The sequence below is a fragment of the Lithobates pipiens genome, unplaced genomic scaffold, assembly GCF_037356315.1.
Source record: "Lithobates pipiens isolate NorthernLeopardFrog02 unplaced genomic scaffold, aLitPip1_a1.2 Scaffold_22, whole genome shotgun sequence".
NCBI lineage: Eukaryota > Metazoa > Chordata > Amphibia > Anura > Ranidae > Lithobates > Lithobates pipiens.
The window spans coordinates 43,915,215-43,942,233 of record NW_027507784.1 but is presented as its reverse complement, the minus strand read 5'-3'; the positions used below and the strand labels follow the sequence as shown (position 1 = coordinate 43,942,233).

The 27,019-nt window shown below is 43.7% G+C and overlaps 1 protein-coding gene across 3 annotated transcripts; it reads right to left on the bottom strand.

The window, feature by feature from the left end:
- Positions 1 to 6,513: 6,513 nt before the first annotated feature.
- Positions 6,514 to 25,230, bottom strand: LOC143923706 (CD276 antigen-like). 3 transcript variants are annotated; one of them, XR_013261772.1, is made up of 5 exons: positions 25,071 to 25,230; positions 13,630 to 13,680; positions 11,285 to 11,611; positions 6,774 to 8,222; positions 6,514 to 6,666 (listed from the first exon to the last, which is right to left on the bottom strand). XR_013261772.1 is itself a non-coding variant. In XM_077447511.1 (4 exons), exons 2-4 carry the CDS (start codon positions 13,673 to 13,675, stop codon positions 8,104 to 8,106), a joined length of 492 nt encoding a protein of 163 aa, XP_077303637.1. In that variant the 5' UTR covers positions 13,676 to 13,680; positions 25,071 to 25,230; the 3' UTR covers positions 6,514 to 8,103. The 3 variants fall into 3 exon arrangements, 2 of the variants coding, with proteins under 2 accessions (XP_077303637.1, XP_077303638.1); XM_077447511.1 differs by having other exon boundaries at positions 6,514 to 8,222; XM_077447512.1 differs by having other exon boundaries at positions 6,514 to 6,979.
- Positions 25,231 to 27,019: the final 1,789 nt, after the last annotated feature.

Below are 27,019 nucleotides of genomic sequence, written 5' to 3'. Positions count from 1 at the left end.
AATCAAAGTGCACTTTTTCAAGGATAAATGTGGAGTCCAGATGATAAAATACATCTCCTCTGATGGATCATGTCGATGGTCACATTTATAGAGAACCAGCAATTGATTACCCATTTCCATATTTTAGTCCCCTGTTCCAGAAGTGTAGGACCAAAACTGGGAAGGGGATGTAGCACAAGGGATTTAGGCTGTCCATTGGGCAGTGTATTCTATATGTCTGATCACACTAGGAGCCACATCCTATATGTAGAATAGTATACAATTGTCTAGGATTGGGGACTTTTTAGGCACTTATACACAAATTATTACAAAAGTACAAATGTATTAATACAATTTAATTAAAAACATCATATAAAATCAGCAGCTGATCAACCACAAAGATATACTGTATATACAGAGTCCATCCTCACATCTATAGGAAACAACCACATGTAAGTAGATGAAATTCCAACGCATTTCAATTTTTCTAGAAAATCCTCATCAGGGGGATATGATGATTGATCTATGTTATGAATACAGAAATATAATAACATCTAAATAAATATTATAGCATCTTGTTATTTTTTTTTGTATTCATAGCATAGATTGACCATCATGTCCCATCACGATGACAATTTTTATTTTTTTTGAAAAATTGTTTCCTGTAGATGTAAGAATGGACTCTGTGTGTGTATATGTGTATATATATATATATATATATATATATATACACCTTTGTGGTTGACCATCTGCTGATTTTATATGATGTTTTTAGTGAAATTGTATTAATACATTTGTAATTTTGAAATAATTTGTGTATAGGTGCCTACAAAGTCCCTAATCATAGCCAATTGTATGCATTGTACAGCGTAGTGATGCTACTTTACAAGGTAATTGCTGGGTTCACAAAGGCTCTTTGTGCATGCAAAGTGCATTTATATCTTTTTGTGGCTATTGACAAATACACTATATTACCAAAAGTATCAGGACATCTGCCTATACCCGCACATGAAATTTAATGGCATCCCAATCTTTGGCTGTAGGGTTCAATATTGAGTTGGCCCACCCTTTTGCAGCTATAAGAGCCCGTTCACACAGGGGTAACTCAGGATCCGACTTCAGGTCGCCCCTAGTCGCGCTACATGTAAAAATCAATGTAAGTGAATGAGAACCGTCTTAATGTACACTACTGAAGTCTCTCCGAATTCAGAAAAGGTTCCTGTACTACTTGTATCCGACTTCTAGGCGACTGGTACCCATTGATTTGAATGGAAGTTGCCTCCAAGTCGGATCTCCATCTATATTGAGGCGACAATGACACCGGGAGAAGAGGCCGAACAGAGCGGAGAAGTCGGAAGAAGACCCCCGGAGCTGATTAATAAATTAAAATTAAACACTTGTGTTGTGTTTTTTATTGACACTTTTTCCCCAGGTGAATGGGTAAGGGTATGATGTACCCCTTACTCATTCACATAGGGTGGGGGGCCGGGATCTGGGGCCCCCTTATTAAAGGGGGCTCCTGGATTCTGATAAGCCCCTTCCTGCAGACCCCGACAACCAACGGCCAGGGTTGTCGGGAAGAGGCCCTTGTCCTCATCAACATGGGGACAAGGTGCTTTGCGGTGGGGGGCGCAGGGCACCCCCTTCCCCAAAACACCAACCCCCCCATGTTGAGGGCACGCGGCCTGGTACGGTCCAGGCTGGGTGCTCGGATAAGGGTCTGGCATGGACTTTGGGGGGACCCCGTTTTTTCGGCGTAGGGGGTTACCCTTAAAGTCCATACCAGACCTAAGGTATGCTCCCGGAGGGGGAACCCATGCCGGTTTTTTATTTAAAATTTGAAGTGGAGTTCCCCCTTGAGAGCTCATTATTCTCTGATTGGCCACAGCCAAAGTCTTCTGGCCTGGGGCGACTTAAAGTCATGTTGTAAGTCACCCCAAGTCGTGTTGACAAGTCGTGTCCAAGTTGCCTCCAAAAGTCGTGCTGGAAGTCATGTTGCCCCTGTGTGAACCGGCTCTAACAGTTTCAACTCTTCTGGGAAGGATGTCCACAAGGTTTTGGGCTCCTGGAAGAATGGTCAAACATTCCCATAGACACACTCCTAAACCTTGTGGACATCCTTCCCAGAAAAGTTGAAGCTGTTATAGCTGCAAAGGGTGGGCCAACTCAATATTGAACCCTACGGCTAAAACTGGGATGCCATTAAAGTTCATGTGCGTGTAAAGGCAGGTGTCCCAATACTTTTGAAAATATATTGTATAATTAAATTACAGGGTTTTTTGTGCCTCGAGTTCAGCTCTAAATATTATTATATCCCCTCGCTAACTATAGGTAACACTATAGAGAGCAGTAACAGGACATACTGACATGTAGGGTAATACATCTATATGAAAATTCTCTGGGGGGGGGGGATCCGTTCAATTTTAACAATAATAGTACCAACATCCCAGGAAATATATATACACAAACGATTTGGAGGTAGAGGACTTTTACGGTACCTCTCTGCGGGCTTCTCTGGCCACATATGGAGGCAGACCGGCATCGCCTGCGGTGTTGATGAATGAGTGTGTTTGTAAGGAAGGATTAACCCTTTTCCGTGTTGATGTTTTTCCCTTTTTTTGGAGGTAAGGGGATCATTTAACACTTGGGTTGTTTTTTTGTTTTGTTTTTCTCAAGCATTTGCAATCTTTAAGCTGGATTTTTGTGATATTATGGTTGATTTGCATACCGTATATTATTATGTTATTTACATCACAAAGTTTTGTGCTTTGCTGTTATTCGTTCATTTATTGATTTTTTTCTTTTTTTTAATGTATATTTAGATACTAACACTTTGTCTTCTTGTGATATGACCACTTCTAGTCCCTTGTTCCTGAAGAAGCCAATTAAGGCGAAACATGTTGAACGTATTGGGATGGAGACTTTGTGGGTCCTTAACCACTTCCCGACCGCCGCACGACGATGTACGTCGACAGCATGGCACGGGCAGGCATATGGGCGTACATGTACGTCCCTGCCTTCCCGCGGGTCGGGGGCCCGATCAGGCCCCCGCCTGGTGCCTGCGGCGGTCGGTATCCGTGCAGGAGCGATCGGTGATGAGGAGGCGGCCATTCATTCATGGCCACCCCCTCGCGATCGCTCCTGACGAATGGGAGTGAAGCATTGCATCACTTCCTCTCCTGTAATGTAAACACAGGCAGAGGAAGTGATGTAATCTCTCCTCCGTGTCGGTATTTTTCGTTCCGGCACCGAGGAGAGAGGATCGGTGAGTTGCACAAGCACTACACTACACAGTAGAACATGCCAGGCACACTCACACCCCCCCTTTACCCCCCGATCACCCCCCCAATTACCCCTGCCCCCCCAGTCACAGTGACACCAATGCATTTTTTTTTTTTGCATTGGTGTCATTTGTGACTGTAATAACTGTTAGGGCAGTTAGGGTTAGCCCCCTTTAGTTCTAATGTACCCCCCCTAACCCCCCCAATAAAGGTTTAACCCCGTGATCACCCCCCGTCGCCAGTGTCACTAAGGCTGGGTTCACATTGCAGCGGTTTATGAGAACGGATGTGATTCGCACCGCACTGCAGTGCAAATCACATCCGATCTCTGCGATTCGAGTTCAGCCATTCGCCGCACCCGCCGCAAATTCGCACGGGACCCTTTTTTTGGTCCGCAGCAGAATCGGATCGCATGGGTGTTCACACCATGCGATCCGAGTTTGCAGATCGCACTGCGATATGCGAACTGATCTGGGGGTGTCATTAACATTTCACTGACACTCCCAGCAGTTCGCATAGGGCAGTGTGAACTGCCGCCGGGAGGCATGCGATGCGGGAACCCGCCGCGGATTCGTGGCGTTCCCGCATCACTCCAGTGTGAACCCAGCCTAATAAGCGATCGTTTTTCTGATCACTGTATTAGTGTCACAGGTGACGCTAGTTAGGCAGGTAGGTATTTAGGTTCGCTGCAGCTTTTTATAGCGCCAGGGACCCCCATATACTACCGCATAAAGCCCCCTGATTGCCCCCTAGTTAACCCTTTCACCAGTGATCACCATATAACTGTTACAGGTGACGCTGGTTGGTTAGTTATTTTTTTATAGTTTCAGGGCACCCGCCATTTATTACCTAATAAAGGTTTAACCCCCTGATCACACGGCGGGTGTCATTTGTGACTAATAACTGTTAGGGCAGTTAGGGTTAGCCCCCTTTAGTTCTAAGGTACCCCCCTAACCCCCCCAATAAAGGTTTAACCCCGTGATCACCCCCCGTCGCCAGTGTCACTAAGGCTGGGTTCACATTGAAGCGGTTTATGAGAACGGATGTGATTCGCACCGCACTGCAGTGCGAATCACATCCGATCTCTGTGCGATTCGAGTTCAGCCATACAGATAGTATGGCTGAATTCGTGTCGCACCCGCCGCACCCGCCGCAAACTCGCACGGGACCCTTTTTTTGGTCCGCAGCAGAATCGGATCGCATGGGTGTTCACACCATGCGATCCGAGTTTGCAGATCGCACTGCGATATGCGAACTGATCTGGGGGTGTCATTAACATTTCACTGACACTCCCAGCAGTTCGCATAGGGCAGTGTGAACTGCCGCCGGGAGGCATGCGATGCGGGAACCCGCCGCGGATTCATGGCGTTCCCGCATCGCTCCAGTGTGAACCTAGCCTAATAAGCGATCGTTTTTCTGATCGCTGTATTAGTGTCACAGGTGACGCTAGTTAGGCAGGTAGGTATTTAGGTTTGCCGCAGCTTTTTATAGCGCCAGGGACCCCCATATACTACCGCATAAAGCCCCCTGATTGCCCCCTAGTTAACCCTTTCACCAGTGATCACCATATAACTGTTACAGGTGACGCTGGTTGGTTAGTTATTTTTTTATAGTTTCAGGGCACCCGCCATTTATTACCTAGTCTCACTAGTGTACCCGTAAATTTAGGGGTGTCTACTTTCCAAAATGCGGTCATTTGGGGGGGGTTTGTGCCATCTTGGCATTTTATGGCCTGACTGTAACGCCCTTAGAAAGCCTGATGGCGGTGCTTGGTTTTCGGGGGCCCCGTACGCGGCTAGGCTCCCAAAAAGTCCCACATATGCGGTATCCCCGTACTCAGGAGAAGCAGCAGAATTTATTTTGGGGTGTCATTTCACATATGCCCATGGCATGTGTGAGCAATATATCATTTAGTGACAACTTTGTGTAAAAAAAAAAAAAAAAAAAAAGTTTGTAATTTTCCGGCAACTTGTGGCAAAATATAAAATATTCCATGGACTCAACATGCCTCTCAGCAAATAGCTTGGGGTGTCTACTTTCTAATATGGGGTCATTTGTGGGGGTTTTGTGCCATCTTGGCATTTTATGGCCTTCAAAACTGTAATAGGTAGTGAGAAGTGAAATCAAAAATTTACGCCCTTAGAAAGCCTGAAGGCAGTGATTGGTTTTCGGGGCCCCGTACGCGGCTAGGCTCCCAAAAAGTACCACATATGTGGTATCCCCGTACTCAGGAGAAGCAGCAGAATTTATTTTGGGGTGTCATTTCACATATGCCCATAGCATGTGTGAGCAATATATCATTTAATGACAACTTTGTGTAAAAAAAATAAAAAAAAAATGTTTTTGTCATTATTCAATCGCTTGAGGCAAAAAAATAAAATATTCAATGGGCTCAACATGCCACTTATCAATTTCCTTAGGGGGTCTACTTTCCAAAATGGGGTCATTTGGGGGGGTTTTGTACTGCCCTGCCATTTTAGCACCTCAAGAAATGAGATAGGCAGTCGTAAACTAAAAGCTGCGTAAATTCCAGAAAACGTACCTTAGTTTGTAGATGTGACAACTTTTGCGCAAACCAATAAATATACAATTATTGACTTTTTTTTTACCAAAGACATGTGGCTGAATACATTTTGGCCTAAATGTATGACTAAAATTGAGTTTATTGGATTTTTCTAATAACAAAAAGTAGAAAATATCATTTTTTTTCAAAATTTGCGGTCTTTTTACGTTTATATCACAAAAAATAAAAATCGCAGAGTCAGTCAAATACCTTTAAAAGAAAGCTCTATTTGTGGGAAGAAAAGGACGCAAATTTCGTTTGGGTACAACATTGCATGACCGCGCAATTGCCAGTTAAAGCAGCGCAGTGCCAAAGTGTAAAAAGACCTCTGGTCATTTACCAGCAAAATGGTCCGGTCTGAAAGTGGTTAATAGAATTTCATCAGTTTTTTTGTATCAGGTGTCTGTTATAGACCACAGGGAAATGTACTAAATGTTGGATTTATATATATATATATATATATATATATATATATATATATATGCAGTATGTGTTAAATAAATTTATATTTTTTCAGTATATTTTTCTTTATTCTTAATTTTTGGTACCGTAAAAGTCCCCTACCTCCAAATCTTTTGTGTATATAGGGCAGTACATCTAATCAAACAGGGATAGAGGGTGGAGAAAACACCCCAAAACCGGGAATATATGGGACTTTCAGGGTGATATTCATATACTCATCAACGACAGTTATGATAAAAAAACGAATATTTTATTTAAACACATATAGAGAGGAAAGAAAAGAGTATATAAAAATACATTCCTTCCATACAAAGGATACCACAATTGTTCTACATGTTTCGCCTTACAGCCTTCCTCAGGAACGTGCGTGGATACTCTTGTCTAATAAATAAGTATACAAGAATTATAGATACACATTTTCATGCTCATAAAACAAAGCATTTTCAAAAAGGTTTGTTCAAATTTTATTAAATGACATATAGCAATACCTGGATATTTACGGAAACCTCAAACTAGTAACTCTGAATTCACTTGTGGAATAATCAGCGTGTTTGCACAAAAAGGTGACGTCAGAGCAAATCATCGGGCACAGAGTGCTGACCCCCAGAAAAATCACCTCAAAACCTGCCAAGGTCTCCAAAGTGGGTAATATTGCTCTGCTTTTGTGTATTGACTTTGTCCAAAGTCTAATTACCTGTAAATAATAATAAATGAATATTAGTGTTCGATCATCAATATCTATTGCTTTATAGTAAAAACTTTTAATATGAAATAAAGGGAAAAGGCTTTTTTGCTTACATAACGTGTAGTTTGAATCATATGTTCAGGAGCCACATTCCTAGATGATAAGCACTACAAAAGTTTGGACCAATCTAATTATAAATTAGTAAATGATTTATGTCAAAATAGGATAAAATATGACCTTCCCTTAGATTATGTGTGGCTATATAATATAGTTACATAGTCAGATTGAAAAAAGACACAAGTCCATCCAGTCCCCGTGGACTGTGTATTGCAGCGTGGGTCTATTTATATGCCCCACTAAAGCGGCATGAGTGGCGTGGCACATGATGTCAAGCCACTCATGACGCAGTCCCAGACGTAGATAGGTGGCATCGCACTTAGAGGGGAATATGCCTCTTCCATAGGCAAACCTAGGACAGATGGACGCACTCTGATGTCGGGGAATGAATCCAATCATCCCCGACGTGCGTGCTTCCTGGTCACTAAGGCAACAGGTGTTGTTGCCATTCGCCATAGGAACAGTGGGCGCAGCCATGGCTGACCGCGTTCGCCCTCGATAAAGATGTCAACACTATTTCAGACATACATAGCGCTCCTGTCTCCATATGGGGTTCAGCACAGGCTGATACCAATCTGTGCTGATGTATGTCCCTGGGCATCCATTAGGGAGACCATTGCCTGGCAGAGAGGCAAGATGCAGAGGTTGTGCCCGAGGATGACTCTGAATTGAAGAAAATTATGAAGAAAAAACAGAAAAAAGAAAAGGAAAAATAAAAAAATAAAAAACATATTAATGAATGTCATGAAACATTGAAAAAATATAGATAAATGTGAAATATATGTAAAAATAAGCAAAAAATAAAGGGACGTTGGTGCTGATCCGTTAATATGGGGATTTGATCACTCCAAATTTTTTCACAGGAATAGAGGATGGTCTATGACAACCATCATATTTCAGTGGTCCAGGCTTTCAGATAGGGCTGTAGGAGGTCACTGTTCAGGGACCTAGGACCAGGCATAGTCTTATACCATAAAGCCCCATATTTACATCCGTACTCAGACCCAAGTTTATCTTCAAATGGCATCAAATCTTTTATTCTTGCAGATGCGGCAGCACCACATTCCCCCTCCTAGGAGGATCGCTGTTGCCAGGATTACTATACACAGAGCTGCGGGCATCCAGTATGTCATACCTGGAAGAGAAATGTGGAAAACTCTTTATACAGGAAAACTAGAGGGAGCTTATTATTTAGCATTCAGATTATTTTTTTTTTGAATAAGGGCTTTGTCACATGGGTGACCAGGTGCCTGTAAAAGCAAGCAGTTGAGCCATGGTTTTACCTGCCCCCCAAACCGCCCACCTAAACACCGAAATGCACGACTGTAATGCCCCATACACAAGGTCGGATTTTCTGATGGAAAATGTGCGATCGGATCATGTCGTTGGAAAATCCGACCGTGTGCGGGCTCCATTGGATTTTTACCGTCTGAATTTTCCAACGCACAAAGTTTGAGAGCAGGATCTAAAATTTTCCAACAACAAAATCCAATCACATAAATTCCGATTGTGTGTAGACAATTCCAACGGACCTAGTGCCACGCATGCTCAGAATAAACTAAGAGACGAAAGCTATTGGCTACTGGCCCGTTTATAGTCCCGACGTACGTGTTTGACGTCATCTCGTTCAGAACGATCAGAAATTTGACAACTTTGTGCGACCGTGTGTATACAAGACAAGTTTGGGCCAAAATTCGTCGGAAAAAAATCAGACGGTATTTGTCGTCGGAATGTCTGACTGTGTGAATGGGGCATATAAATGCAGTGGTTGCAGCTAGAATTAAACAGCATGTCCCATTCAGGTAAATGGGGCCACATCCCAACCGTGGGTTGGTATCTTGAGGCTTAAAGTTGGCAACAAGGTGACAAAATTATTTATAATTCTGTTCATCCACTTGTGTGATCCATTCACCCCACTGCACAGCCAGATGGGCGACATCACTTTTTCTTCTAGAGTTATTGAATGAAGTGGTGGTCCCTCACTGCCTCTAAATCTGCTGTTTGGACAATGAAGGAGCAGCAGCAAACTGATAACTCAGCACACTCCGCTCTCTCCTCCTATCAGCATGTTCCATGTCAGCACACATGCATGCAACAGAATGTGATTGGCTATTAGTGCAGGCTGGGGTGTGATCTTAATCATGGTGCACCACTGAGGTGGGGTAAATGACAGGGAATGAGGTCAGCTAAGGATAATATTTCTTTAATAGTAATGTGGGGTCAAAGGCCCAATTGTGAGATTACAAATCCTTTGGCAAACAAAGCAATGGCCACATATGTAATTCAACTACGACATATCAAGGATTATTAAACCTACATATTTATATGTATGAGTAACAAAGAGAAACAATGAAATACAGCTGTTCTCTGACACATGCAGCCAGTTGCTGGACTACAGACACATGGAGAAGGAGACATTGTCCTCTTTAACCCCTAGGCGCCGACAGTACACAAACATGTGGCCTCTCGGTGGGTGGGCCTTGGTGCCGAGTGGCCACATATTTGTGTAACAATTTGCAGACACAGCTGTGCCGAAAGAGCGGGCCCTGCATTTTCCGATCATTTGTTCACTGTGGCAGCCAATCCTGACGGTCACATGATCATTGTGATGGTAGTCACTTTGGGCGGGGGGCCCTAGGAACCCAGCTTATCCTAGAGAGGTCGGACTTCCCAGGCCCATCTTACGTGTTTTCTCAGTCACCCTGTGCCCCTAACAGACACAGGGTGACTGAGAAAATGACAGATTGCTACTTACTGGATGCTGAAAATGTGGTTTCGATTACTTCAAAAGGTGCCCTATGTTTATACTTGGGATAATGTGTAATCTACTTTTTTTAGCTTTGTTGCCAGGCAGTCTGGTCAACCAGGTTGGTCTAAGTGCTGAGTTAATTAACATCTTAATTATATCATTGTCAGCTAGTAGTTGCTAGAGGGGGAGTAGCATAGTTTATGCTGGCTGTTGCTTAGTTATGTTAATTATATTTCTGTATACATTTTCATCTGCATACAATGTAATCAGGCACCTGACCTGGTGGGGTATATATTCTGTGTGAGTTTGTTCAATAAAGAGTTGCAGATCTCATACAAGCTATTTGTCGGCTAGTCTTGTGTGCTATGTGGCTATAATATCTGGTATCTATGTTCAAACTGGAAGAAGCGCTATACTGACTGAAGCACTTAAGAGGGGCGCTGAGACGGTTTCGTTACAATCATAAACCCCCCACCTCCCGGTATCTGAAACCTCTTAAAAGGACTTGGAGGTGCTGGCACAAAGGGGTTAATATTATCTTTTCACTTTCTACTGCTATGCTGAATGTTGTGTTGCACTACATCCTCCAGTCAGCAGGGGAGAGCTATAGCCAGGAAAGCCTATAGACGGCTATAGAGAATGTTGAAGATCATGGGAATTTAAATACAGGATATTAATCATTGAATGGGACTCATGGAGCCTTACATTTCAGTTCCCATAGGACACTGAAGAAGAGGGGTAGTGGTGGAGTAGCTTTTACCAGACTGCACTGGAATCTTCTTTCTCTTGGCAGTGTGGGAGTCCATGTGAGCACATTAGCCTCAGCCTGTGTGCACACATCACTGTGGGAGACCAGACCGACGGGGACCAGAGCTTGAGGCCTGATAGCTGTTTGGCTCTGCAGGGAACATGGTGATCAAATAAATCTCGCCCTTGCTGCAGGGAGACTAAGGCATTCTCTCACTCTCCCTTCCTTCGTTTCTAATCACCAGAGTCATCTGTGCAGAGGCAAAGGGGCCCCTCTTCTACAGCCAGAGTCTACAGCCCCACCACAGGGACTGGTGAGAGCACATTGTCCAGTATTTTCACACTGATATCAGAGACTGAGTCAGTGAAAGCAGAACTCTTACTACTTAGCACCTAAACTGTTTGCTGGTTCACCAAGGCAGTTGGTAAGTGCACCAATGCTGATTATGGGCCCCAACAATTGCCGGCCGAAGAACACTGTAAATGACTGCCATTCTACACCCCTCCAGTAAGCTTAGGTCTAGCATTGCCACTCTTTAATGCACTTTAATGCAATAGTATGTCAGAGGGGATAGAGTCATTTAGGAGATTAAGACATAGAAAAAAGGACCGCTGCAGGGTTAGCGCTACACACCTATGATACACAAAATAAACAGAGGTTTTGAGAGTAGACAGTGATCCTCCACATGTTTTATCCTCACCTTCCACATGGAGTGATACAATTCCTTCTTTATGGACTTTGTCATAAATTACCACACATTTGTAGATCCCATCATCGGTTGTCAACACTTTGGAAAGCATTAGAGAAGCGATTCCATTCTTTAGTTGGTCAGTCTTCATGGAAGCCCTGTTCTCATTCACAGTCAGCTTGTTGCAGTATGTCAGAACAAACTGATCTTTGAATATCCATATTATTTGCAGCAGTGTGGTGTTTATGGGAGCGTTTCCCCAAGAGAAGGTACAGGGAAGGGTAACATTGGAGTCCACCTTGGCCGTCTTGTTTGACACAAATATTTCCAGTGCAGCCTCTACAGAATACAACAATAATATAACGTGGACATTTAATTACAACCACTTTAATATATTAGTAAATACAGAACTGCATTTCTTGTGTCTATAAATATATAATTAAAATAAATTGCTATACAAACGTGAAAACATTTGCATGAATATTTCCTATGATCATCTGCGCCATCAGGTGCTCATATTGTATTTTTCCTTAAAGCGGTAGTAAACCCGCAATTTTTTTTTTTAAACCTGCAAAGCAAAAGGCATAATGAGCTAGTATGCACCGCATACTAGCTCATTATGAAATACTTACCTTAGAACGAGGCCCCGACATCTGGCCCGATCCACGCTGAGGGAGCTGACATGCTCCCTCTGCGCTTCTTCCGGGTATCGCGGCTCCGGCGCTGTGAGTGGCCGGAGCCGCGATATCGTCACTCCCGCGCATGCGCGCGGGAGATTTCATTCCGACCGGTGTTCTGCCGTATAGTGTCCGGCCATCATATAGCGTCCGCCCCGTACTGCGCATGCGCAGTACGGAGCAGACGAAGCTTCGGAAAATTTCCGAAGCTGAACGGCGCCTGCACCGTGAGTGGAGGTGGTAGCCCCACCATCCAAGCGGACATAGGGTTGTGAGTATTAAAGGGCCCCTCGCGGGCGAGCTTTGCTCGCCACGCTTCGGGCTCGGCCTTGCTGCGCTCGGCTCTTTTTTATTCCTACTCTATGTCCACTTGGATAGTGGGGATAGAACCTGGACTCACGGGCGCAGGCGCCGTTCATCCTCGGCAATTTTCGGAATCTGTGATGCTGTGTACTGCGCATGCGCAGTACACAGCGGACACTATCCGATTGGAGGACGTTATTAGACAAGACATCGGCCGGCCACTGCCAGATTTTCAGGCCAAGAATCCCCTTGTGCGCATGCGCCGCTGCAGTCAGCGGTGCATACCGAGGGGAATATCTCCTAAACCGTACAGGTTTAGGAGATATTTTTTTTACCTACAGGTAAGCCTTATTATAGGCTTTCCTGTAGGTAAAAGTTAAAAATTCGAGTATACAACCACTTTAAAAACTGCAATTAGGAACAATATTACATTATGGCCACTAGATGGCGCAGACAATCATAGAGTATATAAATGTCCAAGATGGCCAAGCTTGGATGCTGATGGGGAATTTCCTTACCAGTTTCTACTATGGATAGTTATTTACATCACTCAACAGTACAAAGAAATATGATGGAACATTGTGATCTAAAAAATAATGCACTTCAGCAGAAAATATGCAAACCACAGATATCTGGATTTCACCCGACGTTAGACCTATATATGCCCCCTGAGGTTTCTTCAATTGGCAATCATTAAAAATACTAAGAATATGATTATTGTTAGACATGTGTGATTTGTTTCATTACCAACTGATCCAATTTGGATGTCATTTTCCTTATTCGGATGTATCCAAATTTTCAAATCACAATAGTGGTAAGTTTCAACGAATCCAAAATATATTATAACAAAATTTTTTTTTCAGAATTCGATTTTGAAAATGACTTTGAATTAGAAACGGACACGTATACATTAAGGTACAAAAGTGAAATACGATGATGATTCCTACTTAGGCTGCTTTATAGCATAGAATAGAAAATAATAAAATAGAATAGAAAAGAATAAAATAGAATAGAAAATAAAAAAAGACTAGCAAATAATAAAACGGAATAGAACAAAACAAATATAGCCATCTTCCCGAAATTCGATTTTCGATTTCAAAATGTGAATTACAAATTGTTTTGAAAATAATGAATATAAGAAACGAATCAGAAAATACAAAATGTATTCTGAAATCATTCTCACATAACGGATATGATAAAACAAAATGATTAACTTAATGAATGAATCCGAAATTAAATGGATTTTTCCATCGTGCACACCTCTAATTATAGGGCCCTCTGATTTCTCCTGTGTTGAATAGTATTGTAACTGTACTGTATCCTGTATTATATTAATAATTATTGTTATTATTTATAATAATAGTACACGTGTTATACCTGATTGATGCCAGGCAAGAAGTAACAATCCCCAGGCCAGATTCATCTCATCTGAGGAACAAATAAAAATAAGTTAATGTAAATTTCCTACAACGATTATTAGATCAACGGGAGGGTACACCAGAACCCGACAATAATGGACTAGAACAGCCACAGAAAGGAGACCAGTCCGTCATTTTAGGGTTCCGGTGTATCACCCCGGTTATCTCCTACACTTTATATGTATCTATTTGGATGAAGCCCAAGTCCATATACCCTTTCTATACAATGTATAGTAGTATTTGCTATAGTTTTGTTTCAGGGACATTGATATCACCAAAATAGAACAATATATCTTGTTTATCAGTTTCCATCAGTTAAAGAGGGATTCCACCAAAAAAATAAAAAATATTAAAAGCCAGCAGCTATAAATACTACAGCTTCTGACTTTTAATAAATGGACACTCACCTGTCCCGGGTTCCAGCGATGCCGGCAGCCGAGGCCGATCGATCGCTCGGCTCTCGGCTGCTGCCGTCACCATTCTAGGTGAGGGAATCAGGAAGTGAAGCGAATCGGCTTCACTTCCCGATTCCCTACTGCGCATGCGCGAGTCGCGCAGCGCAATAGGAATTCTCTGCGCTGTCTCTGAGACCCGTGTGTGTCCCAGCAGACAGCGCGGCAGGACAGGAAATGGCGTAGACTCCCACGGGAGTCTATGCCCGGAAGTGGGTGTAAATACCTGTCTTTGACAGGTATCTCCACCCCCCTCCCCCCTGAAAGGTGCCAATTGTGACACTGGAGGGGGGGAGGGTTCCGATCAGCGGAGGTTCCACTTTAGGGTGGAACCCCGCTTTAAAAACATTCCAAGTGTGTCAAAACAAAAAATGTTAATTTTTTTTCTAAAGCAGACACTGCTTAACTAGAAAAGTCTGTCCCCCTGCCGGCACATGCACAATGAGTTCCCTTCTCTCTTTTTGGAAGCAGCGGTCTCTCTGCAGAGGTCCAGCATGCCCCTTGCTGGGTAAGAGCTATAGCTGTACTATTAGCAAACTGGCTGATCGGAGAACCCTGGCTCTGACTCAACGGGGGGTGGGGGGCAAGAAGGACCTCTACAAAGAGACTACTGCTTCCACATAGCGAACAAGGGTCTTTCTCTGTAGCATATTGCCAGGGGACAGGCCTTTCTACTCAGGCTGTGGCTGCTTCTGTTTAAAACAAATTGTAAGACATAGCACATTCTTTGTTTTAACCACTTAAGGACCGCCGTATTGCCAATGTACGTCATTACAATGGCACCGGCAGGCACAAGCACGTACATATACGTGCTTGCCTTCCAGCGGGTGGGGGGTCCGATCGGACCCCCTCCCGCTGGATACGGCGGTCCGTTTCGCTTCAGGAGCGATCCGGGATGAGGGGATGGCCGTTGGTTTCTGGCCATCCCCTCTCGATCGCTCCTGGCGAATGAGAAGCTTCCTCCCACTGTGTATTGTATACACAGGCAGGGAGGAAGTGATGTCATTCTCCTCGGGGCGGTCTTTTTGACCGGACTACGAGGAGAAGACAGAAAGTAAGTGTGCAACAACACTACACTGACATGGAGGCACACATAGGCACACATTCATTTTTCTGATCGCTGCATTAGTGTCGCTAGTGTCGCTAGGTAGCTAGTTATTTTTTTAGGTTCACCGCCAGGTTTTTATAGCGCTAGGTACCCCGATATACTACCCAATAATGGTTTTAACCCCCTGATTGCCCCTAGTTAACCCTTTCACCCCCTTTGGCCAGTGTCACTAAGCAATCATTTTTCTGATCGCTGCATTAGTGTCGCTAGTGTCGCTAGGTAGCTAATTATTTTTTTAGGTTCACCACCAGGTTTTTATAGCACTAGTTACCCCGATATACTACCCAATAATGGTTTTAACCCCCTGATTGCCCCTAGTTAACCCTTTCACCCCCTTTTGCCAGTGTCACTAAGCGATCATTTTTCTGATCGCTGCATTAGTGTCACTAGTGCCGCTAGGTAGCTAGTTACTTTTTTAGGTTCACCGCCAGGTTTTTATAGCGCTAGGTACCCGGATATACTACCCAATAATGGTTTTAACCCCCTGATTGCCCCTAGTTAACCCTTTCACCCCCTTTTGCCAGTGTCACTAAGCGATCGTTTTTCTGATCGCTGCATTAGTGTCACTAGGGCCGCTAGGTAGCTAGTTATTTTTTTAGGTTCACCGCCAGGTTTTTATAGTGCTAGGTACCCCGATATACTACCCAATAATGGTTTTAACCCCCTGATTGCCCCTAGTTAACCCTTTCACCCCCTTTTGCCAGTGTCACTAAGCGATCATTTTTCGGATCGCTGCATTAGTGTCACTAGTGCCGCTAGGTAGCTAGTTATTTTTTTTAGGTTCACCGCCAGGTTTTTATAGCGCTAGGTACCCCCCATATACTACCCAATAATGGTTTTAACCCCCTGATTGCCCCTAGTTAACCCTTTCACCAGCGATCACAGTATAAGTGTCACTGGTGACGCTGGTTAGCCAGTTAGTTATTTAGGTTCCCCGTCAGGTTTTTATATAGCGCCAGGGACCCCCATATACTACCTAATAAAAATGTGAACCCCCTGATTGCCCCTAGTTAACCCTTTCACCAGTGATCAACCGTATAAATGTTACGGGTGACTCTGGTTAGTTTGCTTTTTATAGCATCAGGGCACCCACCATTTATTACCCAATAAAGGTTTAACCCCCTGATCACCCGGCGGGTGATATCAATTAGGTTTTAGGGTCAGGGTCTGCGTCGCCCCAGGCAGCGCTAGGTTAGTGCCAGTACCGCTAACACCCACACGCAAAGCATAAACCTCCCATAGTGGTATAGAATCTGAACAGATCAATATCTGATCTGATCAGATCTATGCTAGCATCCCCAGCAGTTTAGGGTTCCAAAAAAACGCATTGTTAGCGGGATCAGCCCAGATACCTGCTGGCACCTGCGTTTTGCCCCTCTGCCCAGCCCACCCAAGTGCAGTATCGATCGATCACTGTCACTTACAAAACACTAAACACATAACTGCAGCGATTGCAGATTCAGGCCTGATCCCTGCGATCGCTAACAGTTTTTTTGGTAGCGTTTTATATTTAAATCCGGAAGGCAGTGCTTGGTTTTCGGGGTCCCGTACGTGGCTAGGCTCTCAAAAAGTCCCCCACATGTGGTATCCCCGTACTCGGGAGAAGCAGCAGAATTTATTTTGGGGTGTAATTTGACTTATGCCAATAGCATGTGTGAGCAATATATCATTTAGTGACAACTTTGTGCAAAAAAAAAAAAAAATTGTAAAATTCCTGCAACTTGTGGCAAAATATAAAATATTTCATGGACTCAACATGCCTCTCAGTAAATAGCTTGGGGTGTCTACTTTCCAAAATGGGGTCATTTGTGGGGGGGGTTTGTGCTATTTTGGCATTTTATGGCCTTCGAAACTGTGATAGGTAGTGAGGAGTGAAATCAAAAATTTGCACCCTTAGAAACCCTGAAGGCAGTTATTCGTTTTCGGGGTGCCGTACGCAGCTAGACTCCCAAAAAGTCCCACATATGTGGTATCCTCGTACTCAGGAGAAGCAGCAGAATATATTTTGGGGTGCAATTCCACATATAACTATGGCATGTGTGAGCAATATATCATTTAGTGACAACTTTTTTGTAAACTTTTTTTTTTTTGTGTCATTATTCAATCACTTGGGACAAAAAAAAATATTCAATGGGCTCAACATGCCTCTCCACAACTTCCTTGGGGTGTCTACTTTCCAAAATGGGGTCATTTGGGGGGGGGGGTTTGTACTGCCCTGCCATTTTAGCACCTCAAGAAATGAGATAGGCAGTCGTAAATTAAAAGCTGTGTAAATTCCAGAAAATGTACTCTAGTTTGTAGACGCTATAACTTTTGCGCAAACCAATAAATATACGCTTATTGACATTTTTTTTACCAAAGACATGTGGCTGAATAAATTTTCCCCTAAATGTATGACTAAAATTGAGTTTATTCGATTTTTCTTATAACAAATGTACAAAATATCATTTTTTCTCAAAATTTTCGGTCATTTCCATTTATATCGCAAAAAATTAAAAATTGCAGAGGCAATCAAATACCATCAAAAGAAAGCTCTATTTGTGGGAAGAAAAGGACGCAAATTTCGTTTGGGTACAACATTGCATGACTGCGCAATTACCAGTTAAAGCAGCGCAGTGCGAAATTGTAAAAAGACCTCTGGTCCTTAGGCTGTTAATTGGTCCGGGGCTGAAGTGGTTAATTAACCTGGAATGTATTTATCTAATGAAACTGAAATTTGAACCGGGTTGTAAGTTTACTGTGTTCTCCACCCAGCCAAAAAAAACTGAAAAATTTATACAGGAGATGAGGTCAACTAAAGGTCACTATTTTTGTAATAGTGTCGGTGAGAAGTTTACATTTCGAGCTAATAAATGAATGCACATTGGCTGCCGTCCAGCATTAACAGACACCAGATGTTTGTGAAAGATTAGCTAACATAACATGCAATATGGATATTTGTTCATCATGGATGAAGAATATTTCAAGCAATCTGGTGTAGCCATGTATAGACGGGTATAGCCATGACTCGCATTATAACATGCATTACTGCAGTGCTGGGTAATGCATCGTTGATGTGTGTTGTGATGTATTCCAATGTGAAGTCAATTGCCCCCATTTGCAAAGCAACGATGATGTCTTTATGATCTTGATTTATGTTGTGTTTCTGATGGTGGCAAATTTAGCAAAATCACACTCATGCCCTGTACACACGGTTCGGACATCCCGACCACAAAATCCGTTGGATTTTTTCCGACGCATTTTGGCCAAAACTTGTGTTGAATACACTCGGTCGCACAAAGTTGTCGGAAAATCCGATCGTTCGGAACGAGGTGACGTTGGTTACCTACGACGGGACTACGTAGAGGCCAGTAGCCAATAGCTTTCGTCTCGTAATTTATTCTGAGCATGCGTGGCACTTTGTCCGTCGGAATTCTCTACACGCGATCGTAAAAAGTCAGATCGGATTTTGTTGTCGGAAAATTTTAGATCTAGCTCTCCAACTTTTTCCATCGGAATTTCCGACGGAAAAAGTCTGATAGAACCCACACACCATCGGATTACCGACAACATAATCCGAGCGGACCTTCTCTGTCGGAATGTCTGACCGTGTGTACAGGGCATCATGGGTACAGTGCCTTGAAAAAGTATTCATACCTCTTGACATTTTCAACATTTTGTCACGTACATTACAAGCAAAAACATAAATGTATTTTATTGGGATTTTATGCGATTGACCAACACAAAGTTGCACATAATTGTGAAGTGGAAGGAAAATGATAAATGGTTTTCAATTTTTTTTACAAATAAATATGTAAAAAGTGTGGCATGTTTCTATGGCGCCCCCCGGAGTCAATACTTTCTAGAACCGCCTTTCTCTGCAATTACAGCTACAAGTCTGTCTCTACCAGCTTTGAACACCTAGAGAGTGAACATTTTTGCTCATTCTTCTCTGCAAAACATCACAACCTCTGTCAGATTGGATGGAGAGCTTCTGTGAACAGCAATTTTCAAGTCTTGCCACAGATTCTTAATTGGATTTAGGTCTGGACTTTGACTGAGCCATTCTAATGCCCCGCTCACACGAGCGAAATTTCCGAAAAATCTTGGAAATTCCGCTCAAGCTTGGCTTGCATACACGCGGTCACACAAAAGTTCTCTAAACTTTCGACCGTCAAGAACGAGGTGACGTACAACACTACGATGAGCCGAGAAAATGAAGTTCAATACTTCCGAGCATGCATAGGAATTTTGCGTTTCGAAATTGCTACAGACAATCAGAATTTCCAATCTGAGCTTTTTCCATAAAAAAATAGAGAACCTACTCTCAATCTTTTGCTGGTGGAAATTCCATCAGCAAAAGTCTCATGGAGCATACACACGGTTGGAATTTCCAATCAAAAGCTCGCATCTGACTTTTTCTGGTGGAATTTCACACCAATATGCTTTGATCTAAACCATTCCATTGTAGCTCTGGCTGTATGTTTCGGGTCGTTGTCCTGCTGAAAGGTGAACCTCCGCCCCCGTCTCAAGTCTTTTGCAGACTCTAAGGCCGCGTACACACGGGCGGATTGTCTGCCCAACTAAGTTCGTCAGACAATCCGACAGACAGTCCGTCCAACTTTTGAATGAACGGACTTGACCACATACGATGAACAGACAGTCCGCTGAAAGCTTGCGCGATGACGTGTACAGCACGTACGACGGGACTAGAAATACGACGTCCAATACACAGCAATGCACCCTTCGGCCGTGTAAATCCTTTCTGAGCATGCGCCATACTTAGTCCGTCCAACTTGCCTACTCACGAGCGGACTGTCCGCTGAAACCAAGTTTGGACGGACAAACTTACGGAAATTCCGAAAGACTTAGTTCGCCAGACTGTCCGCTGAAAAAGTCCGCTGAAGCCCACACACGAGCGGATTGTCCGCTGAAACGCGGTTCAGCGGACTAAGTTGGGCAGACAATCCGCCCGTGTGTACGCGGCCTAACAGGTTTTCTTCTAAGATTACCCTGTATTTGATGCCATCCATCTTCCCATCAACTCTGACCAGCTTCCCTGTTCTTTCTGAAAAAAAGCATCCCCACAACATGATGCTGCCACCACCATGTTTCACGGTGTGTTAAGGGTGATGTGCAGTGTTAGTTTTCCACCACACATACTGTTATGCTTTTAGGCCAAAGTTTAATTTTGGTCTCATCTGACCAGAGCACCTTCTTCCACATGTTTGCTGTGTCCCCCACATGGCTTCTCACCAATTGCAAGCAGAACTTCTTATGGCTTTCTTTCAACAATTACTTTCTTCTTGCCGCTCTCACATAACGTTTAGATTGGTAGAATGTAGTTGTCCTGTGGACAGATTCTCCCACCTGAGCTGTGGATCTCTGCAGCTCCTCTAGAGTTACCATGGGCCTCTTGGCTGTTTCTCTGACTAATAGTCTCCTTGCCCGGCCTGTCAGTTTAGGTGGATGGCCATGTCTTGGTAGGTTTGCAGTTTTGTCACACTTTCCATTTTCGGATGATGGATTGAACAGAGCTCTGTGAGATGTTCAAAGCTTGGGATATTTTTTTTATAACCTAACCCTGCTTCAAACTTCTCCACAACTTTATCCCTGATCTGTCTGGTGTGTTCCTTTACCTTCATGATGCTGTTTGTTCACTAAGGTTCTCTAATGCCGCGTACACACGACCGGACTTTTTGACGGACTAGGTCCGACAGAATGATTTTACGATCGAGGATGGGCTCCAGCCCTTTTTTTCCCCCAAAAGTCAGACGGACCTAGAAAGAAAACATGTTTCAAATCTTTCAGATGGACTCGAGTCATCTGTATGCTAGTCCGACGGACAAAAACTGACGCTAGGGCAGCTATTGGCTACTGGCTATGAACTTCCTTATTCTAGTCCGGTCGTACATCATCACGTTCGAATCCGTCAGACTTTGGCCAAGTCCATTCGTTAGGAAAGTCCGTTGGAACTCCGCTGAAAGACTGTGGGGAAGACCGTCGGATCTAGTCCGTCACAAAGTCCGGTTGTGTGTACGTGGCATAACAAACCTCTGAGGGCTTCACAGAACAGCTGTATTTATACTGAGATTCAGTTACACACAGGAGAACTTTATTTACTAATTAGGAGACTTCTGAAGGTAATTGGTTCCACTAGATTTTAGTTAGGGGTATCAGAGTAAAGGGGACTGAATACAGATGAACCCCACATTTTTCACATATTTATTTGTAAAAATATTTTAAAACCATTTATCTTATAGACCTACATTCCTAGGAGGGACAGTAGAGCACCCCTATTGTATAACACTGTAAACAAGAGCCTTTGTATGAAATAAGGGAACATGGCTGCCACCAGGTAACATATATAATTACAAATAGGGATGAGCCCGGTGTTCGATTCAAACCCATATTCGAATCGAACATCGGCCGTTCGTCGAAAACAGAACTTTGTTGTCCCTTGGCATCAAATTTGTGTGATACGAACGGCCCACAATGCACTGCGCCAGTCGCAGTGCATTGCTGGCTGATGATTGGCCAAGCATGCACTGTGACCCCACATGCTTGGCCAATCACAGTGCCGGCAGCGAGGAGAGCCATAATTGGCCACAGGTTGGATGCCTGTGGCCAATTATAGCTCAGGGGGTTTAGTACACGCCCCACACTATATAAGGCCGCCAGCGCGGCGGCCTTGTGTAGTGTGTTGTGGCGTTCATAGAGAGAAGGATAGGCAGGGACAGTGTCAGCTGTGCTTTACTTCTTTAGATAGCACTGTTATAGTGAGTGTAGTGTTCAGGGAGAGAGCAGGATAGGCAGGGACAGTGTCAGCTTTGCTTTGCTTCCTAACCTAGCGCTGTTACAGTGGGTGTAGTGTGCCTCCTGCACAGCATACACCTGAATCTACCCCCTCGTTGCTGGTGTTGTGTAGTTCATTTGTACAGCACAGGCATCTGCCTAACATTAACATAAAATATTTTGGGTGCGGGGTCCCCCTTAATATCCATACAAGACCGAAAGGGGCTGGTAATGGGCTGGGGTAGGGGGGTGATGGGGTAGCCATGCCATTTTTCTCAAAGATTTTCCTCCATATTGCCAGGACAAGACATTACTTAATAATTACTTAATTAATGCTTTAATAGCCGCAAGCAATTTTAAATGGCTTTTTTTTCCTTTACAAATGTCATTTTGTGCAGGGACTGTTCTAAACACGGGAAACATGCACCACTTCACAGGCATACTATAGACACCCCCCAGATACGATATTTAAAGTAATATTTCACTTTATTTTTTTCACTTTATGCATCATTAAAGAGGAAGTAAACCCTGATGAGTTTACTTCCTCTTTTTTTCCCTGCAAAGGTAAAGCATAATGGACTACTATGCATCGCATAGTAGCTCATTATGTGTCACTTACCTGACACAGGAGCCAGCGAAGTCGCCGCTGTCCCCTGTAGTCCGCCGCATCCATCTTGCTTGTGGCGTCTCGCAGCTCCGCCGAATGACAGCGGCAAAGCCGCGATGACGTCACACCCGCGCATGCGCACGGGAGCGGTGTCTCGCAGCTCCGCCGCTGTCATTCCCGCGCATGCGCATGGGAGTCGACAAATGCGGCAGCTCCATTCTTGGAACTGCCGCCTTTAGTGCGCCTGCGCGCCGCTGTCTACGGCGCATGCGCCGTAGACTGCGGTGCCCGTTTTCGGGCAAATATCTCCTAAACCATATAGGTTTAGGAGATATTTCTTGGACCTACAGGTAAGCCTTAATCTAGGCTTACCTGTAGGTCAAAGTGGTTTGTAAGGGTTTACTTCCTCTTTAAAATGACTGCTCCAGAAAAAACATCAGTTTTTAAAACTTCTTTTTGCATTGATACATGTCCCATAGGGCAGGTCCCAGGTCCCCAACCCCTTTTTAGGACAATAGCATGCATATTGGCCGTTATAATTAGCACTTTAGATTTCAAACGTTCGCGTCCATTGTAATTAATAGGGTTCTAACGTTCGTGCGAACTTTCGGTCCGTTCGCAGATTCTGGTGTGAACCAAACCGGGGGGTGACTGTTCGGCTCATCCCTAATTACAAACTATATAGTGAAACAAAGTTTTTAAAAACATTTAAATCCACTGGTAGGAGTAATTATATCAAGCTGTAACTTTTACATTTCTAAAAATTTTATGCATTCCCTTTAAATTCACTTGAAGGGGCTCCAGTGTCAGTTTGACTCATACGTATGTAGGGTTTAGGAAGAGTTGTTTTAACTTTCAGCCCTGTGCCCCTACACTGGGGACTACACTTGGACCTACTACTAAAAGTAAGAACCCAGACCCTGATAATACTACACTTGGCTCTACTACTACTACTAAAATCACCCAGTCCTCATTAGCACACTTGTCTCTACTACTAACTGCAGGCCCCCAGTCCCAGATAACACTACACTCAGCCCTAATACTAACAGCAAGCACTCAATTTTCGATAGCACAACATTTGGCCCAACTACTAAAAGTCAACACGCAGCCCTCAATAGCACAACACTTGTCTCTACTACTAACAGCAAGCACCCAGTCCCTAATAACAATATACTCAGTCCTACTACTAACAGCAAGCACCCAGCCCCTAAAAACACTATACTGATTCCTACTACTAACAGCAAGCACCCAGTCTTCGATAGTATAACACTTTGCCCTTGTACACACGGTCGGAGATTTCGACGGAATGTGTCCGATCGGAGCGTTTTGTCGGATATTCCGACTGTGTGTGGTCTGCATCGGACTGTTTCCGTCGGAATATCCGTCGGACCAAATTTTCCAACTTGCCGGAAATATTTCAGACAAAATGCTCCGATCGGACATACTCCGATCATGTGTAGAGAATTCCGATCGGTCAAAGTGCCACGCATGCTCAGATCAAATTCCTACATCAAAGCTATTGGCTACTAGCCTGAACATAGTCCCGTCGTAACGAAATAACGTCATCACGTTCTGAGCGATCGGACATTCCGACACCTTCGTCCGACCGTGTGTATGCAACAGTTTCGGACAAAATCCGTCTGACAAAATCCAACAGACAAAATCCGACGGATTTGGTTGTCGGAATCTCCGACCGTGTGTACAAGGGCTAAGTCCTACTACTAACAGCAAGCCCCCAATCCCCGATAGCATTACATTTGGCCCAACTACTAAAAGTAAGCACCCAGTCCTTGATAGCACAACGCTTGGCCCCACTACTAACAGCAAGCCCCCAGTCCCTGATAGCACTACAGTACATTTGCCCCAACTACTAAAAGTAAACACCCAGTCCTTAATAGCACAACACTTGGCCCTACTACTAACAGCAAACAGACAGACCTCAAAAGCACTACACTTGGCCCTACTACTAACAACAAGCACCCAGTCCCTAATAATATTACACTTGGCCCTACTACTAACAAAGTATCCAGTCCCTGATAGCACTACATTTGGCCCTACTACTAGCAGCAAGTAATCAGTCCTCAGCAGCACTACACTTAACCTACTTCTCACAGCAAGAATCCAGTCCTTGATAGCACAAAACTTGGAACTACAACTAAAAGCAATCACCTAGTCCTTGATAGTACTACACTTACCCCTACTACTAACAGGAAGCATCCCATCTCTAATAACACTACACTTGGCCCTACTACTAACATCAAGCATCCATTCCCTGACAAAACTACACTTGGCTGTACTACGAACATCAAGTATCAAGTGCCTGATAGCACTACATCTGGCCCTACTACTAACAGCAAGTATCTAGTCCTCGACAGCATTACAATTGGCTCTACCGCTAGCAGAAAGCATCCATTCCCCGATAGTTTCAGAGATGTAGGTGTGGCAGAGGTGGTTCCTACCTGATCGAAGAAGGTATGTCTTTAGCGTTGTCCAGCTCCTGCCTGATGTATAAATATAATGTTATTTGGATGAGCTCCTCTCCCAGTTTACATAACTTTGCTTCCTTATAATGGTATGAGAAACTACATATATTGCCGCACCCACAGACGTTAAAGCTAAAAAGAAAATAAAGCTGATTCATTTAACCCAGTGGTAGGAAGGAAGGTGTCATCCCCATCAGCTGTTGGCTAAGAGCCATCATTGCAATTTAAACCACAAAGCATTGTTATCATTCCATTATACAAGGCAGCAGAGAAGCTTTCCACCACAATGTTTTGCAGATGTTACATCATTACTATTGCATGTACGTATGTTGGAATACCGCGGAGTCTATTATCTGGATGTATGAAACCCACGCTGTTCATAAGCACATTCCCAGTGTTGCAGACGCTAAGCGGATCAGTACATGTACCCTTAGATAAGGGGCTGCTTGTTTGAGCCTACTGCAGTTCAGAGGTCCATTCAATGAGGTGAGCTGCTTGCATTTACAATTGGTGGAGGATATCACTTGGTTGGAATTTTTTTTCACCTTACCTGCCTATTAATAGGATCACACTGTATGGACACTTGCTGGTGCTTTTACTGACTTTTTTCTATGTATTTTTGTATATTTTTATTTTGTGTTTTTATGTATGTGGTTGTTTTGCACTGCTTTTATTTATTTGAATGTAAGGATTTGATATTTTGGGCCTCAGTGTTCAGCTTCTGTTATGTGATATATATTTATTGCGCTGATTGATTTTCTATTTATATATGTCGAAGAACTTGTCAGAAGTGACTCGTGCTGATAACAGAGGAACAGAGCACCAGAGAGAAACGACACTTAGAGCTCTGCAAAGAGATAAGTAAACACTGCAGACATATGTGCTTAGTTCAAATTTCATGAATGGGGTTTATATCCACTTTAACTGTGAATTATGGCCCTAGAAGAATTATTGCTCTCTTCAACATTTGCGACAATACCTCACATATATGGCACAATTGATGTTTACATTGCCCTATGCTGTGTTTATTATATGGGGTGTATGCGGGGCTGACAGGGGTGCTTAAAAAAAAAAAAATATATATATATATATATATATATATATATATATATATATATATAGAGTAGGCGCTATGTTTGTAAATTTATTTTTTTCTAAGACCATAGTTGGGTCTTAGGGTTAAATTATGTAAATTGTGATTCTGGCATCAGTTTGGCTGCACTGTAATATGTTCTGCCTGGTCATAGGTGCATGTATCATCTCTGACAGGCACTGGAACGCAGTCTGGTTGGACGCATTGGGTACCAATCTCTCTCTCTGAGCCAATCAGTGGGTGTGTTGTCTCGCTGTGTATTCCGGGAGAGGGTACTTAAGGTGCTGAGGTCACGTGGTTCTGGATTCCGGTCCAGAAGTATGTTCTGACTCCATGGTCCTGGTCCTCCTGGCCAGCCCCCAGGGGCCCTCATGGCCTGGGGTGTGGATCCATTTCCAAGTCTCGAGACTGGCTAGTCCGAGGCACAGTAACTGGAAGGAGAATTTCAAGGTGGTCCGGTGCCGTCTCGGGTTTGGAGAGGCCCAGCAACTTAAAACGCAACCAGGGGAGGTCTCTTCAGAAGAGGGCCACGCACGAGGCTGGCTGCTCGGTAAGAGCCTGGAAGCTGAGCTGAAAGGACACCAAGTAAATCTGCATTCTTACAGTATCGCCAGACCGGCTGCACAATTCTGGTACTGTAAGAAAGTTCCTAATTTCCTCCTTTAGTTACAACTTTTATGCAAATAAAAATTCCTCAAAAGGCATTCAAGTGTCGGTCTCTGCAGTTATTGGGCCATCAACCTCGGGAACCCCTAGACAAGAACAATGAGGTGGAGAAGGTAAACGGTAAATCCAGCAAAACCAGACGCTCCTTAGGGGGTCAGTGCTACAT

Excerpts from the sequence above, each read along its gene's own strand:
- LOC143923706 (XM_077447511.1), bottom strand. The coding sequence starts at position 13,675 with ATGAATCTGGCCTGGGGATTGTTACTTCTTGCCTGGCATCAATCAG. Across the intron at positions 11,612-13,629 it reads TCTTGCCTGGCATCAATCAG|AGGCTGCACTGGAAATATTT; the intron begins GTATAACACGTG and ends TGTATTCTGTAG. Across the intron at positions 8,223-11,284 it reads TGTATCACTCCATGTGGAAG|GTATGACATACTGGATGCCC; the intron begins GTGAGGATAAAA and ends TTTCTCTTCCAG.